At 40.7% G+C, this 14788-nt stretch overlaps 1 protein-coding gene across 2 annotated transcripts; it reads right to left on the reverse strand.

The window, feature by feature from the left end:
* Positions 1-5843, reverse strand: LOC115852173 (cathepsin G-like). Of its 2 annotated transcripts, XM_060293599.1 has the most exons (7): positions 5792-5843; positions 2955-3539; positions 2582-2697; positions 1697-1844; positions 1116-1248; positions 713-967; positions 1-265 (listed from the first exon to the last, which is right to left on the reverse strand). In XM_060293599.1, exons 3-7 carry the CDS (start codon positions 2634-2636, stop codon positions 104-106), a joined length of 753 nt encoding a protein of 250 aa, XP_060149582.1. In that variant the 5' UTR covers positions 2637-2697; positions 2955-3539; positions 5792-5843; the 3' UTR covers positions 1-103. The 2 variants fall into 2 exon arrangements, with proteins under 2 accessions (XP_060149582.1, XP_030710552.2); XM_030854692.2 differs by lacking the exons at positions 2955-3539; positions 5792-5843 and having other exon boundaries at positions 2582-2937.
* Positions 5844-14788: the final 8945 nt, after the last annotated feature.

The following is a 14788-nucleotide window of genomic DNA, read 5'->3' on the forward strand; positions in this document are numbered from 1 at the left end:
GAATCGGTTATTTCCACTCTAGATGTGGATGTTTGTTAAGGCTCTGGGAACCGCCCTGGATCTGGGCTCTGCCCCAGAGAAGGGGAGTCAGTGACAGGGGGTGTCACTCCAGCCCCCACTCTTTGAAGCGTCTCATCGTTCTCCGTATCCAGGGCAGGAAGCTGGAAATCCTGGTGAAGACTGCTGGAGGAGTCCCAAAGTTGTTTCCGTAGGAGACGATGCCCTGGGCCACGTTGTTACACACAAGGGGGCCACCGGAGTCCCCCTGTGGGCAAGCAGAGGAAGGGACACTAAGCCGGGCCTCCATTCTCCAGGCCTCCCCCCTCCTGAGGCCCTATGGCCCTCCCTCAGAGAAAACAGGCGTGGGTGGGCTCCTTCCACTGCTGGCTGTGTGTGAGATGGGAGGCGGAGGGGCAGCAGAAGTCGAGCTTCTGGATTTTTCCATCACTGGGCTTCAGCCCTGGCTATGGTTATTCTACAGAACAACCCAGGCCAAGGTACCTTCACCGGCCCCAGGAAAACGCTGCACATGTACGCCCTGTGTCTGGTGCACCTGCTATTCCCCCAGAGACCGGATTGACGGGGAAAAGTCCCCCACCTCACTCTGCTCTGGGCCCCAGACTGAGGCCATGGGGATGTAGTCTGTCCCCACTGCCCAGTCTGCCCACGTCCCTTTGTCTCGGACAGTGTCGGCAGATGCCCGTGGTCTTACTTGGAAGGCGGATTTCCTCTCTCTTGGGTCGCCCACACAAATCTGTGTTCGGCCAGTGTAGAACATGAAGCGTCTACGGCACTCCCCATTCCTCTGCACTGTCAGCTGCACGTCTTGGAGCGTGTCTGTTCTCCTGTTCAGGCCGAGACGGCCCCAGCCGGCCACGGTGCACAGGGTCCCAGGACTCAGCCTCTCCTGGGTCTGCGGCAGAGCCACCGGCCTCACAGCTTGATTACGTCTGACTCTGCTTCTCAGCTGGCAGGAAGCATGCAGGCACTCAGGGACTGTCTATGCCATGCTCACCCCATGCCTACCACCACCCTGGGAGTCTGCTCGGCTTCCCCCTCCCTGGTCCCCCAAGCTGGGAGGGAGCCGCCCGGGTGAAGTACCAGAGGGTCGGTACCTGCAGTAACATGATGTCATTCTGTTTCTGCTGATTGTGCCCGGGGTGGGGGATGGCTCTGAGCACCGGTATGCGCTGCTGAATCCCTTCCAACCTGCTGATGTTGTGGGCCCCCAGGATGACACTTATTTGTCTGCAAAGGAAAGGGAGCCTAGAAGTAGGTCTGAGCTGCAGGAACTGCACTCCCCGATGCAGGTCACGTGACAGCCCAGGGTGGCGAGACCTCAGCCAAGGGAGGTGGGGACAGGAGGGCTCTGGCACTGGGCTCTATGCCCTTGGTCTCCACAGCCTTGAGCTGTGGGTGGTAGGAAACTCAGTGACCTTATATTTGGCCTCCCCTACAATAAAAAAGGAGCTTGAATTCATATTTTGAGCCCCAATGCGTGCCTTCCATCTCCCCATCTTGCTCTTTTTGATCAGGTCCTCCTTTCTCCCCATTTACAATGGCCTGCTCCCTGCTCCCCAAGCCCTAGCTGCTCTTTTTTCACCCCTTTATTGCTGGAACCCTGCTTTCAATGGCTCCTCTCATGAAATCTTCTGGACCTGCTCTGCTGGTGCCCAGAAGCCCCTTAGTGACTCACCTTCCCGAGCACTGAGCTGCTGTCATCACAAAGTCTTCTCGCACCAGAAACCCCCCACAAGTGGTCAGATACCCTGGTCTCTGGATCTGAATATATGCCATGTAAGGGTGGGAATGGGGCCTGGCCTCTTGGCCTCCGATGATCTGCCCTGGAAGGAAGCATTAGGCACTTATCTCTGCACTGACAGGTGTGTGGGCTTCGGCTTGGTGGCTCCAGAAATGTTAGAAGATGGCGAGGCAGGAGAGGTGCTACACGGGCCGGAGAAGCTGGTGGTTCATGAGAACTGGGTCTGCAGGGCACCAGCCTTGGGGGAGGCTCCAGGAGTCTGCAGGAAACGCCGCTGGCTCCCCATCCCAGCCTCAGCGCCCTCCCACCTCCCCAGAAGGCAAGGCCAGCTGCAGCCTCCCATAATGAGGAAGGTTCCTCTGCTGTGGGGATGGCAGATCCGGAGCCCTCTGAGCAGCCTCTCCCTGCAGTCCCGTGCTACTTTCTTCCTCAGGGAGTCTCCAGATCCCTGTGAGTCCAGCTCACGGGCAGCTCATGAATTTAAGGCTCTAAGGATGAGCCGGCGGGCCTGCTATTGCTGTATCTTTATCTCCTAGGCTCTGCCACAGGAGCTGCAGAATGAGTTCAGAGAGCATGTTTATATAGCAAGTAGTACGTGCCAGGACGACTCCAGGAATTTTATGTACACTAAGTCATTTAACTCTCATGTCAGCTCTCTGAGGTAGGCCTGACATAATTCCTGTTTTATAGATGATGGAGCTGAGGAACTCTGAACTCATACAAGCTGCCCAATGATACAGGGTTAGGGAGTGCCTGAGTGGTCTGGCTCCAGAGTCTATGGGATGGGGTTGGCCTCTGAGGATGGGGACGGTCACTCACCTGCCCTAGCCCTGGGAGGCAGGAGAAGGACCACCAGGAGCAGGAGTGGCTGCATCGTCCTGGGAAGTCTGCCCAGTCAGTTGCTGCTGGTCTTCCTCCTGCCAGACTTTGAGCCCCTGAAAGAGGAAGGAAGGGTGAGGGTGGGGGCTTGAGAATTTGCATTCCCATTCTCCTGCTGCTGTGCTAGGTTTCATCACCCAAGGCTGCCCAAGAGGCTTGCCCACTAACTGCCAGTGATGTGGGGGAATATAGTAACCCAAGGCTTCAGCGCAATATTCTGCACAGCTGCTGAGTCATTACTGGCCGTGGAAATGGGAACCCAGGGCAACAGGGATGGGGACAGGGTCACTGTGTCCCAGAACCTCAAACCCACCTAATTCAATAATCCCTACAAGCATCAAAGCTGGGAGCTCTCTATTTCCTCCTTCCTCTCCCTCATTGACTGGAGCCTGCATGTCTTCACCCTTTGGTCTTAGCCCCCTGTTGAGACCCTTGCTGCTCCCACTTCTTTCTAGAAGTTGTCATGCAGACTGTGTAGCTGTCTCTCCTGAGTGTGTGGAGGGCACTGCCAGAGAAAGGAAAGGGAAGAATGAGGCTCTCCACTGACCATTATGCTCTCAGGTCTCTTGAGCCCCAGCAAACTCTCAGTGAAATCCTGACACTGTGGACGACTTCTGTTCTCCTGCTTCCTACTCAAGGCAAAGGCCTTTATGTCCCAGAAGGTTCTCTGCATGCAGAAAAGGCCTAGTGACTTGATTTTGTTGCAAGCCATCAGACCCTGGTGGAAAAACATCTCAAATCCTATTCATCCATGGTATAAGAGTCCCATCAACCTAATCCCATCTCTGCCCCGGGGGTGATAGCTCCTAAGAAGGAGGTACGTCACTGCTGTGCTCCCCGTAACACATGAAGAAGTGGACCCAGGCATTCATCACTGAGAGAAAGGCACGGCAGAGTCCTGCAGAGAAACACAAGGGGTTGTGAGACAGTTTTCACAATACTTCAAAGTTTCTCTGTTGGCATAGAAAGCACTACAATATAGTAAATTTTTTGCAAAAGTATCAGAATTGAAAGCTAATACAATTCTCAGTCTTTTATGGATTATGATAAGCCCACTTGAAAATGTTATAAAATTAAGGATCCTCTCCCTATGTATAAATATACACAGGTTATAGCTTATTTTCAGAGCTGCCAAGAACTTAATCCTTCCTCTAATGCATGGTTTATGACTGCAACCTCATGAAATTTCTTCATGCATCTGAAAAGTAATATGCAGAAAACAGGGGAAAAGAAACGAAAATAGTATAACAGCTTTATTAGTGCCTTAGCATCTGGGTAATTTTAATTTATTGTTGATTAAAGTTTTACAACACTTTATTTTATTTTAAAAACTTTAATGTAACTTTTTTACAAAGTAAAGGATAAAGAGTAGCATGCGAAGAAATGGGAGTCAAATATATATGCTCCCAATGATCTTAATAGAGATGTAGATAAGGGATTTCATTAACAGTGACTAGGATTTCATGCCCATCTTCCCACCAAAAACAACCGAAAGAAACCTGTTTAAAATGGCTAAAAACCTTAAAAGCCTTGAAGAAATGCAAATGTAGGAGTGAATACCAGGCCCAAACTGAAGGAATAATGGGTGTCCAGTTAGACAGTTACTACTGTTCTGTGGAAATTTGCTGAACCCACAAAATTCAAACTTCTGTTTTAATGAGCATATAAAGTGAGAGGTATAGAAATCAAAAAGGGAGGAGATATGGGGATATATGTATATGTATAGCTGATTCACTTTGTTATAAAGCAGAAACTAACACACCACTGTAAAGCAATTATACTCCAATAAAGATGTTAAAAAAATAAAAAATAAATAAAATTTAAAAAATAAAAGAAATTAAAAAAAAACAAATCAAAGACCAAGACCCACACAAGCAGGTCTAGTCAAACCCTCCTCAAATAAGCTGGGAACTGAAAAGTTTACACACTCAAAGTAACAAAGAAGAGTTAATGGGCAAGTGCTTGCATGTAATTTCATGAAAGATGGAAATAGTACTGGACTTTCATGGACTCTCATACCTTGAACTTCGATTAATGTTGTTATGGACTGTTTGCTAAAGTACCTGGCAAAATCAAATGCAAATGTAGAGGAAATTCACTTAATTCCAGTGTTTGAATTACACCTAAATATTGTTTTTCAAGTACAATGACAAACATATAGTCAAATATAAACAGATCAACAAGCAAGCAAAGATATAAGACACCATGACTAATAAACAATAGATAAGAGAAAAAATACTTTAATTATTGGGATAATACTATTAGTAAAATAAAATATAGATTGCAAAAAAAATTATGCTGAAATAAAAACAAGCTTTAAAAGCACTCCCATGTTATGTCATAATTCTAGTTATTACTTTAAAATGTATATCTCAGAAATTACTAAATTTCCTTGTCAATTGCATTATTATGAACTTTCACCAAATCTTTAACCGTGGTCATTTTTAAGTCTTTTGTCATTTACAGACAGTTCTGGGTGTACTCGATGCTTTTGCAAATATGTTCCTATAAAAGGGTTTCATCTTCAAGGAATTCATAGAAAAGACTCTGAAAAGTACAGGTTTCTGGTAACTGACTATACTGCTGAACTGAATGAATAAGCATTTTCAGAACTCTAATGGAAAACTGATGAATTCATAAAAGTGCTAACAAAAGATCAAGATGAAAAAAAATTAATTACACGGGACTGAGTGAACTGATGAGGATGATTATAATTTTTGTGACTTTCTGTTTGAATAATAAAAAAAAAAATCTCACAAGGACTCAGAGGCAAAAAATATACAAATCAATTTTTACTGCAAAGTAAAGGAGCTGTTCCAGTGGAGGATTCTTGGACTGAATGTCAATATTATGACATAGTGTGTTTCATGTTTGGTAATTGCAATCATTATTGCTTTTGTTGTGGTCATCCATTTACAATGCTTGGTGTCAGTTTATTTACCTCTTGTAAAAATAAAATACAGTGTGTGTGTGTGTGTGTGTGTGAAAAAAAAAAAAAGCACTCCGGGGAACATTAACCTTAAAAAAATGACATCTGAAAAAGACCTAAATACAACTTCTAAAAGTGAGAAATATGAAAACACCAAAATTAAAGTCACAGTGAATAAAGTTAATAACAGATTAGACAAAGATGAAAATAGAATTACTAACCTGAAATAGCTCAGAAAGAATTGTCAAGAATAGAGCACAGGGCTTCCCTGGTGGTGCAGTGATTGAGAGTCCGCCTGCCGATGCAGGGAACATGGGTTCGTGCCCCGGTCCAGGAGGATCCCACATGCTGCAGAGCGGCTGGGCCCGTGAGCCATGGCCGCTGGGCCTGCGCGTCCGGAGCCTGTGCTCCGCAACGGGAGAGGCCACAGCGGTGAGAGGCCAGCATACCGCAAAAAAAAAAAAAAAAATAGAGCACAGACAGGCATAAAGATAAAAATATAGAAAACAGTAGAATTAGAAGGTTGAACATATATTGAATTAAAGTTCTAGAAGAAGAGAGAGAGAATGGGGGAGAAAAGTAATATATAGTGAGATAGTGGTTGAGATTTTGTTAAAACTGATGACAAAAATGCAGTTAGAGGTTAAAAAAATACCAATAAATCTCAAGCAGAATACAGAAGAGAAATCTATACCTAGAAATCAATATTATAAAGAAACAGCAGAAATCTTAAGGACGAGTAGAGTAAAATAGATTACACACTTTCAAATGCATGGCAGAGCAAAGGGAGAATTTTCAACAGCAGCAGTGAGTGGATGCTACTCAGGAAGAAATGTCTTCATAGTCATTCGAGAAGATTTTAAAGTACATCTTATAAATTGATTAGTAATGTTATAGAAGTTATGAATAGCTGATGAAAAAACGAACACATATAGAACATCTTACCCAACAAAGGCAGATTACACACTTTACAAGCACATATAGATGTTGACCATAGATTAGGCCATAGAGTAGGTCTCAAAAATGTTTAAAGGATTAAAATGATGCATCATTTTTCATAGACCACAATGAGTTTAAGTTAGAATTTCATAACAAGAATATGAGCAGAAAATCCTTATATTTTTAAAACTAACAAAATAGACTGCTAAATACAGAGGATCCTTGAACAACAGGCATTTGAAATGGACAGTTCCACTTATGCATGGCTTTTTCTCAGTAGTAAACACTAGAGTACTACACTACCCATTGTTGGTAGCAAAACCACAGAACAGAGGACCAACTATAAGTTATACTTGGATTTTCCACTAGGTGAAGTGCCGATGCCCCTAAACTCCCACGCTGTTCAAGGGCCAAATGAATCATGAGTAAAAACATAATGGAAACAAAAAATGAGTTCAAAATGATTAATAATGATGAAAATAATTTATAGTAAAATTTGTTGAGTATATGTGAATAAAGATGAAACTTGACTATTTAACACTATACCTCAAATTAATTAATTTAAAGGTAAAAACTTAAAACTTTGGATATAGGAGAATTTCTTTATACATTTAACATTGGGAAAACAATTTTATACAAAATATACAAAGCACTAACCATCAATAATAATGCATAAATTGATCTACATTAAATGTTTGTTGTGTATATATGAATAAAGATGAAATTCTGATTACACAGGACACTTTTTTTTGAATTATTGAATTTTATTTTATTTATTTTTTTATACTGCAGGTTATTAGTTATCCATTTAATACATATTAAGGTATATATGTCAATCCCAATCTCCCCATTCATCACACCACCAACCCCCGCCACCTTCCCCCCTTGGTGTCCATACGTTTGTTCTCTACATCTGTGTCTGAATTTCTGTCCTGCAAACCGGTCATCTGTACCATTTTTCTAGGTTCCATATATATGCGTTAATATACGATATTTGTTTTTCTCTTTCTGACTTACTTCACTCTGTCTGACAGTATCTAGATTCATCCACGTCTCTGCAAATGACCCAATTTCGTTCCTTTTTATGGCTGAGTCATATTCCATTGTATATATGTACCACATCTTCTTTATCCATTCGTCTGTCAATGGGCATTTAGGTTGCTTCCACGACCTGGCTATTGTAAATAGTGCTGCAATGAACGTTGGGGTGCATGTGTCTTTTTGAATTATGGTTTTCTCTGGGTATATGCCCAGGAGTGGGATTGCTGGGTCATATGGTAATTCTATTTGTAGTTTTTTAAGAAACCTCCATACAGTTCTCCATAGTGGCTGTATTAATTTACATTCCCACCAACAGTGCAAGAGGGTTCCCTTTTCTCCACACCCTCTCCATTATTTGTTGTTTGTAGATTTTCTGATGATAGCCATTCTGACTAGTAGGAGGTGATACCTTACTGTAATTTTGATTTGCATTTCCCTAACAATTAGTGATGTTGAGCAGCTTTTCATGTGCTTCTCGGCCATCTGTATGTCTCTTTTGGAGAAATGGCTATTTAGGTCTTTTGCCCATATTTGGATTAGGTTGTTTGTTTTTTTAATATTGAGCTGCATGATCAGTTTATATATTTTGGAGATCAATCCTTTGTCCGTTGATTCATTTGCAAATATTTTCTCCCATTCTGAGGGTTGTCTTTTCATCTTGTTTGTAGTTTCCTTTGCTTTGCAAAAGCTTTTAAATTTCATTAGGTACCATTTGTTTATTTTTGTTTTTATTTCCATTACACTAGGAGGTGGATCAAAAAAGATCTTGCTGTGATTTATGTCAAAGAGTGTTCTTCCTATGTTTCTCTCTGAGAGTTTTACAGTGTCCAGTCTTATGTTTAGGTCTCTAATCCATTTTGAGTTTATTTTTGTGTGTGGTGTTAGAGAGTGTTCTAATTTCATTCTTTTACATGTAGCTGTCCAGTTTTCCCAGCATCACTTACTGAAGAGGCTGGCTTTTCTCCACTGTATATCCTTGCCTCCTTTATCATAGATTAGTTGACCATAGGTGCGTGGGTTTATCTCTGGGCTTTCTATCCTGTTCCATTGATCTATGGTTCTGTTTTTGTGCCAGTACCATATTGTCTTGATTACTGTAGCTTTGTAGTATAGTCTGAAGTCAGGAAGTCTGATTCCTCCAGCTCCGTATTTTTCCCTCAAGACTGCTTTGGCTATTGGGTGTCTTTTGTGTCTCTATACAAACTATAAGGTTTTTGTTATAGTTCTGTAAAAAATGCTATTGATAATTTGATAGAGATTGCATTGAATCTGTAGATTGCTTGGGTAGTATAGTCATTTTCACAATATTGATTCGTTCAGTCCAAGAACATGGTATATCTCTCCATCTGTTTGTATCATCTTTAATTTCTTTCATCAGTGTCTTATACTTTTCTGCATACAGGTCTTTTGTCTCCTTAGGTAGGTTTATTCCTAGGTATTTTATTCTTTTTGTTGCAATGGTAAATAAGAGTGTTTCCTTAATTTCTCCTTCAGATTTTTCATCATTAGTGTATAGGAATGCAAGAGATTTCTGTGCATTAATTTTGTAACCTGCAACTTACCAAATTCATTGATTAGCTCTAGTAGTTTTCTGGAGGCATCTTTAGGGTTCTCTATGTATAGTCTCATGTCATCTACAAACAGTGACAGTTTTACTTCTCCTTTTCCAATTTGTATTCCTTTTATTTCTTCTTCTTCTCTGATTGCCATGGCTAGGACTTCCAAAACTATGTTGAGTAATAGTGGTGAGAGTGAACATCCTTGTCTTGTTTCTGATCTTAGAGGAAATACTTTCAGTTTTTCACCATTGAGAATGATGTTTGCTGTGGGTTTGTCATATATGGTCTTTATTATGTTGAGGTAGGTTCCCTCTATGCCCAATTTCTGGAGAGTTTTTATCATAAAAGGGTGTTGAATTGTGTCAAAAGCTTTTTCTGCATCTATTGAGATGATCATATGGTTTTTATTCTTCAATTTGTTAACGTGGTGTATCACATTGATTGATTTGTGTATATGGAAGAATCCTTGCATTCCTGGGATAAATCCCATTTGATCATGGTGTATGATCCTTTTAATGTGTTGTTGATTCAGTTTGCTAGTATTTTGTTGAGGATTTTTACTTCAATATTCATCAGTGATATTGGTCTGTAATTTTCTTTTTTTGTAGTATCTCTGTCTGGTTTTGGTGTCAGGTGATGGTGGCCTCAGAGAATGAGTTTGGGAGTGTTCCTTCCTCTGCAATTTTTTGGAAGAGTTTGGGAAGGATGGGTATTAGCTCTTCTGTAAATATCTGATGTAATTCACCTGTGAAGCCATCTGGTCCTGGGCTTTTGTTTGTTGGAAGAATTTTAATCACAGTGTCAATTTCATTACTTGTGATTGGTCTGTTCATATTTTCTATTTTTTCCTGGTTCCGTTTTGGAAGGTTATACTTTCTAAGGATTTGTCCATTTCTTCCAGGTTGTCAATTTTATTGGCATAGCATTGCTTGTAATAGTCTCTTAGGATGCTCTGTATTTCTGCAGTGTCTGTTGTAACTTCTCCTTTTTCATTTCTAATTTTATTGATTTGAGTCCTCTCCCTCTTTTTCTTGATGAGTCTGGCTAATGGTTTATCAATTTTGTTTATCTTCTCAAAGAACCAGCTTTTAGTTTTATTGATCTTTGCTATTTTCTTGGTTTCTGTTTCATTTATTTCTGCTCTGATCTTTATGATTTCTTTCCTTCTGCTGACTTTAGGTTTTGTTTGTTCTTCTTTCTCTAATTCCTTTAGGTGTAAGGTTAGATTGTTCATTTGAGATTTTTCTTATTTCTTGAGGTAGGCTTGTATTGCTATAAACTTCCCTCTTAGAACTGCTTTTGCTGCATGCCATAGGTTTTGGATTGTCGTGTTTTCATTGTCATTTGTCTCTAGGTATTTTTTGATTTCCTCTTTGATTTCTTCAGTGATCTCTTGGTTATTTAGTAACGTATTGTATAGCCTCTATGTGTTTGTGTTTTTTACTTTTTTTTCCCCTGTACTTGATTTCTAATCTCAAAGCATTGTGGTCAGAAACGATGCTTGATATGATTTCAGTTTTTTTTATTTAGTGACCCAAGATGTGGTCTATCCTGGAGAATGTTCCATGTGCACTTGAGAAAAAAGTGTAATCTGTTGTTATTGGATGGAATGTCCTATACATATTAATTAAATTTATCTGGTCTATTGTTTCATTTAAAGCTTGTGTTTCCTTATTAATTTTCTATTTGGATGATCTGTCCAGTGGTGTCAGTGAGGTGTTTAAGTCCCCCACTATTATTGCGTTACTGTCAATTTCCTCTTTTATAGCTGTTAGCAGTTGCCTTAGGTATTGAAGTGCTCCTATGTTGCGTGCATATATATTTATAATTGTTATATCTTCTTTTTGGATTGATCCCTTGAACATTATGTAGTGTCCTTTGTTGTCTCTTGTAACATTCTTTATTTTAAAGTCTATTTTATCTGATATGAGTATTGCTACTCCAGCTTTCTTTTGATTTCCATTTGCATGGAATATCTTTTTCCATCCCCTCACTTTCAGTCTGAATGTGTCCCTAGGTCTGAAGTGGGTCTCTTGTAGACAGCATGTATATGGGTCTTGTTTTTGTATGCATTCAGCAAGCCTGTGTCTTTTGGTTGGAGCGTTTAATCCATTCACGTTTAGGGTAATTATCAATATGTATGTTCCTATTACCATTTTCTTAATTGTTTTGGGTTTGTTTTTGTAGGTCCTTTTCTTCTCTGTGTTTCCCACTTACAGAAGTTCTTTTAGCATTTGTTGTAGAGCTGGTTTGGTGGTGCAAATTCTCTTAGCTTTTGCTTGTCTGTAAAGCTTTTGATTTCTCCATCAATTCTGAATGAGATCCCTGCTGGGTAGAGTAATCTTGGTTGTAGGTTCTTCCCTTTCATCACTTTCATCACAGTATGTCATGCCACTCCCTTCTGACTTGTAGAGTTTCTACTGAGAAATCAGCTGTTAACCTTATGGGAGTTCCCTTGTATGTTATTTGTCATTTTTCCCTTGCTTCTTTCAATAATTTTTCTTTGTCTTTAATTTTTGTCAATTTGATTACTATGTGTCTTAGCGTGTTTCTCCTTGGATTTATCCTGTATGGGACTCTCTACACTTCCTGGACTTGGGTGGCTATTTCCTTTCCCAAGTTAGGGAAGTTTTCGACTATAATCTCTTCACATATTTTCTCGGGTCCTTTCTCTCTCTCTACTCCTTCTGGCACCCCTATAATGTGAATGTTTTTGTGTTTAACATAACATTGTCCTAGAGGTCTCTTAGGCTGTCTTCATTTCTTTTCATTCTTTTTTCTTTATTCTGTTCTGCAGCCGTGAATTCCACCATTCTGTCTTCCAGGTCACTTATCCATTCTTCTGCCTCAGTTATTCTGCTATTGATTCCTTCTAGTGTAGTTTTCATTTCAGTTATTGTATTGTTCATCTCTGTTTATTTTTTCTTTAATTCTTCTAGGTCTTTGTTAAACATTTCTTTCATCTTCTTGATCTTTGCCTCCATTCTTTTTCCAAGGTCCTGGATCATCTTCACTATCATTATTCTGAATTCTTTTTCTGGAAGGTTGCCTATCTCCACTTCATTTAGTTTTTTTCCTGAGGTTTGGTTTTGTTTCTTCATCTGATACATAGCCCTCTGCCTTTTCATCTTGTCTATCTTCCTGTGGTTGTGGGTTTTTTCCCACAGGCTGCAGGACTGTAGTTCTTCTTGCTTCTGCTGTCTGCCCTCTGGTGGATGAGACTATCCAAGACACTATTGACATAGTGAAAAGTAAAGCCACAGGGTGGGAGAATTAAGAAAGGGTTTATACCTGGGAGATATACGTTTATATATAAATCATATCTATGTTACATTACAGGTCACTGGGAAGCCAATAATTTTGAAATTATACATGGAATTGACAAATATGAGAGTTGCTACTCCAGCTTTCTTTTAGTTTCCATTTGCATGGAATATCTTTTTCTATCGCCTCACTTTCAGTCTGTATGTGTCTCTATGTCTGAAGTGGGTCTCTTGTAGACAGCATATATATGGGTCTTCTTTTTGTATCCATTCAGCCAGTCTGTGTCTTTTGGTGGGAGCATTTAATCCATTTACATTTAAGGTAATTATCGATATGTATGTTCCTGTTCCCATTTTCTTAATTGTTTTGGGTTTGTTATTATAGATCTTTTCCTTCTCTTGTGTTTCTTGCCTAGAGAAGATCCTTTTGCATTTGTTGTAAATCTGGTTTGGTGGTGCTGAACTCTGTCAGCTTTTGCTTGGCTGTAAAGGTTTTAATTTCTCCATCAAATCTGAATGAGATCCTTGCTGGGTAGAGTAATCTTGGTTGCAGGTTTTTCTCCTTCAACACTTTAAATATGTCCTGCCACTCCCTTCTGGCTTGCAGAGTTTCTGCTGTAAGATCAGCTGTTAACCTTATGGGGATTCCCTTGTGTGTTATTTGTTGTTTTTCCCTTGCTACTTTTAATATATTTTCTTTGTATTTAATTTTTGACAGTTTGATTAACATGTGTCTTTGCGTGTTTCTCCTTGGATTTATCCTGTATGGGACTCTGTGCTTCCTGAACTTGATTAGCTATTTCCTTTCCTATATTAGGGAAGATTTCAACTATAATCTCTTCAAGTATTTTCTCAGTCTCTTTTTCTCTTCTTCTTCTGGAACCCTTATAATTCGAATGTTGGTGCATTTGATGTTGTCCCAGAGGTCTCTTAGACTGTCCTCATTTCTTTTCATTCTTTTTTCTTTATTCTGCTCTGCAGTAGTTATTTCCACTCTTTTATCTTCCAGATCACTTAACCATTCTTCTGCCTCAGTTATTCTGCTATTGATCCCTTCTAGAGTATTTTTAATTTCATTTATTGTGTTGTTCATCATTGCTTGTGTCATCTTTAGTTCTTCTAGGTCCTTGTTAAATGTTTCTTGCATTTTCTCTATTCTATTTCCAAGATTTTGGATCATCTTTACTATCATTATTCTGAATTCTTTTTCAGGTAGACTGCCTATTTCCTCTTCATTTGGTAGGTCTGGTGGGTTTTTATCTTGCTCCTTCATCTGCTGTGTTTTTCTATCTTCTCATTTTGCTTATCTTACTGTGTTTGGGGTCTCCTTTTTGCAGGCTGCAGGTTCGTAGTTCCCGTTGTTTTTGGTGTCTGTCTCCAGTGGCTAAAGTTGGTTCAGTGGGTTGTGTAGGCTTCCTGGTGGAGGGGACTGGTGCCTGTGTTCTGGTGGATGAGGCTGGATCTTGTCTTTGTGGTGGGCAGGTCCACGTCTGGTGGTGTGTTTTTTGGTGTCTGTTGACTTATTATAATTTTAGGCAGCCTCTCTGCTAATGGGTGGCGTTGTGTTCCTGTCCTGCTAGTTGTTTGGCATAGGGTGTCCAGCACTGTATCTGGCTGGTCGTTGAGTGAAGCTGGGTGTTGGTGTTGAGATGGAAATCTCTGGGAGAATTTCACCATTTGATATTACGTGGAGCTCGGAGGTCTCTTGCGGACCAGTGTCCTGAAGTTGGCTCTCCCACCTCAGAGGCACAGCACTGACTCCTGGCTGTAGCACCAAGAGCCTTTCATCCACACGGCTTAGAATAAAAGGGAGTAAAGTAGAAAGAAAGAAAGAGGATAAAAGAAAATAAAATATAGTAAGGTAAAATAAAGTTATTAAAATTAAAAAAGAATTATTAAGAAAAAAACTTTTTTTTAAGTTAAAAAAAAAAAAAAACAGATGGATGGAACCGTAGGACAAATGGTGAAAGCAAAGCTATACAGAAAAAATCTCACACAGAAGCATACACATACACACTCACAAAAAGACGAAAAGGGGAAAAAATAATAAATCTTGCTCTCAAAGTCCACCTCCTCAATTTGAGATGATTCGTTGTCTATTCAGGTATTCCACAGATGCAGGGTACATCAAGTTGATTGTGGAGATTTAATCCGCTGCTCCTGAGGCCTCTGGGAGACCTTTCCCTTTCTCTTCTTTGTTCGCACAGCTCCCGGGGTTCAGCTTTGGATTTGGCCCCGCCTCTGCGTGTAGGTCGCTGGAGGGTGTCTGTTCTTCACTCAGACAGGACAGGGTTAAAGGAACTGCTGATTCGGGGACTCTGGCTCACTCAGGCTGTGAGGAGGGAGGGGTATGGAGTACAGGGCGAGCCTGCGGCGGCAGAGGTCTGCGTGACGTTGCGCCTGCCTGAGGCGCGCC

Source organism: Globicephala melas, chromosome 2 (genome assembly GCF_963455315.2).
Source record: "Globicephala melas chromosome 2, mGloMel1.2, whole genome shotgun sequence".
Lineage (NCBI taxonomy): Eukaryota > Metazoa > Chordata > Mammalia > Artiodactyla > Delphinidae > Globicephala > Globicephala melas.

What these genes read in the sequence shown, in the direction of transcription:
- LOC115852173 (XM_060293599.1), bottom strand. Translation starts at nt 2,636, where the DNA reads ATGCAGCCACTCCTGCTCCTGGTGGTCCTTCTCCTGCCTCCCAGGGCT. An exon ending in GCCTCCCAGGGCTAGGGCAG is followed by an intron (nt 1,845 to 2,581) that starts GTGAGTGACCGT and finishes GCTTCCTTCCAG; the next exon opens with GGCAGATCATCGGAGGCCAA. An exon ending in AGAGGAAATCCGCCTTCCAA is followed by an intron (nt 266 to 712) that starts GTAAGACCACGG and finishes GCTTGCCCACAG; the next exon opens with GGGGACTCCGGTGGCCCCCT.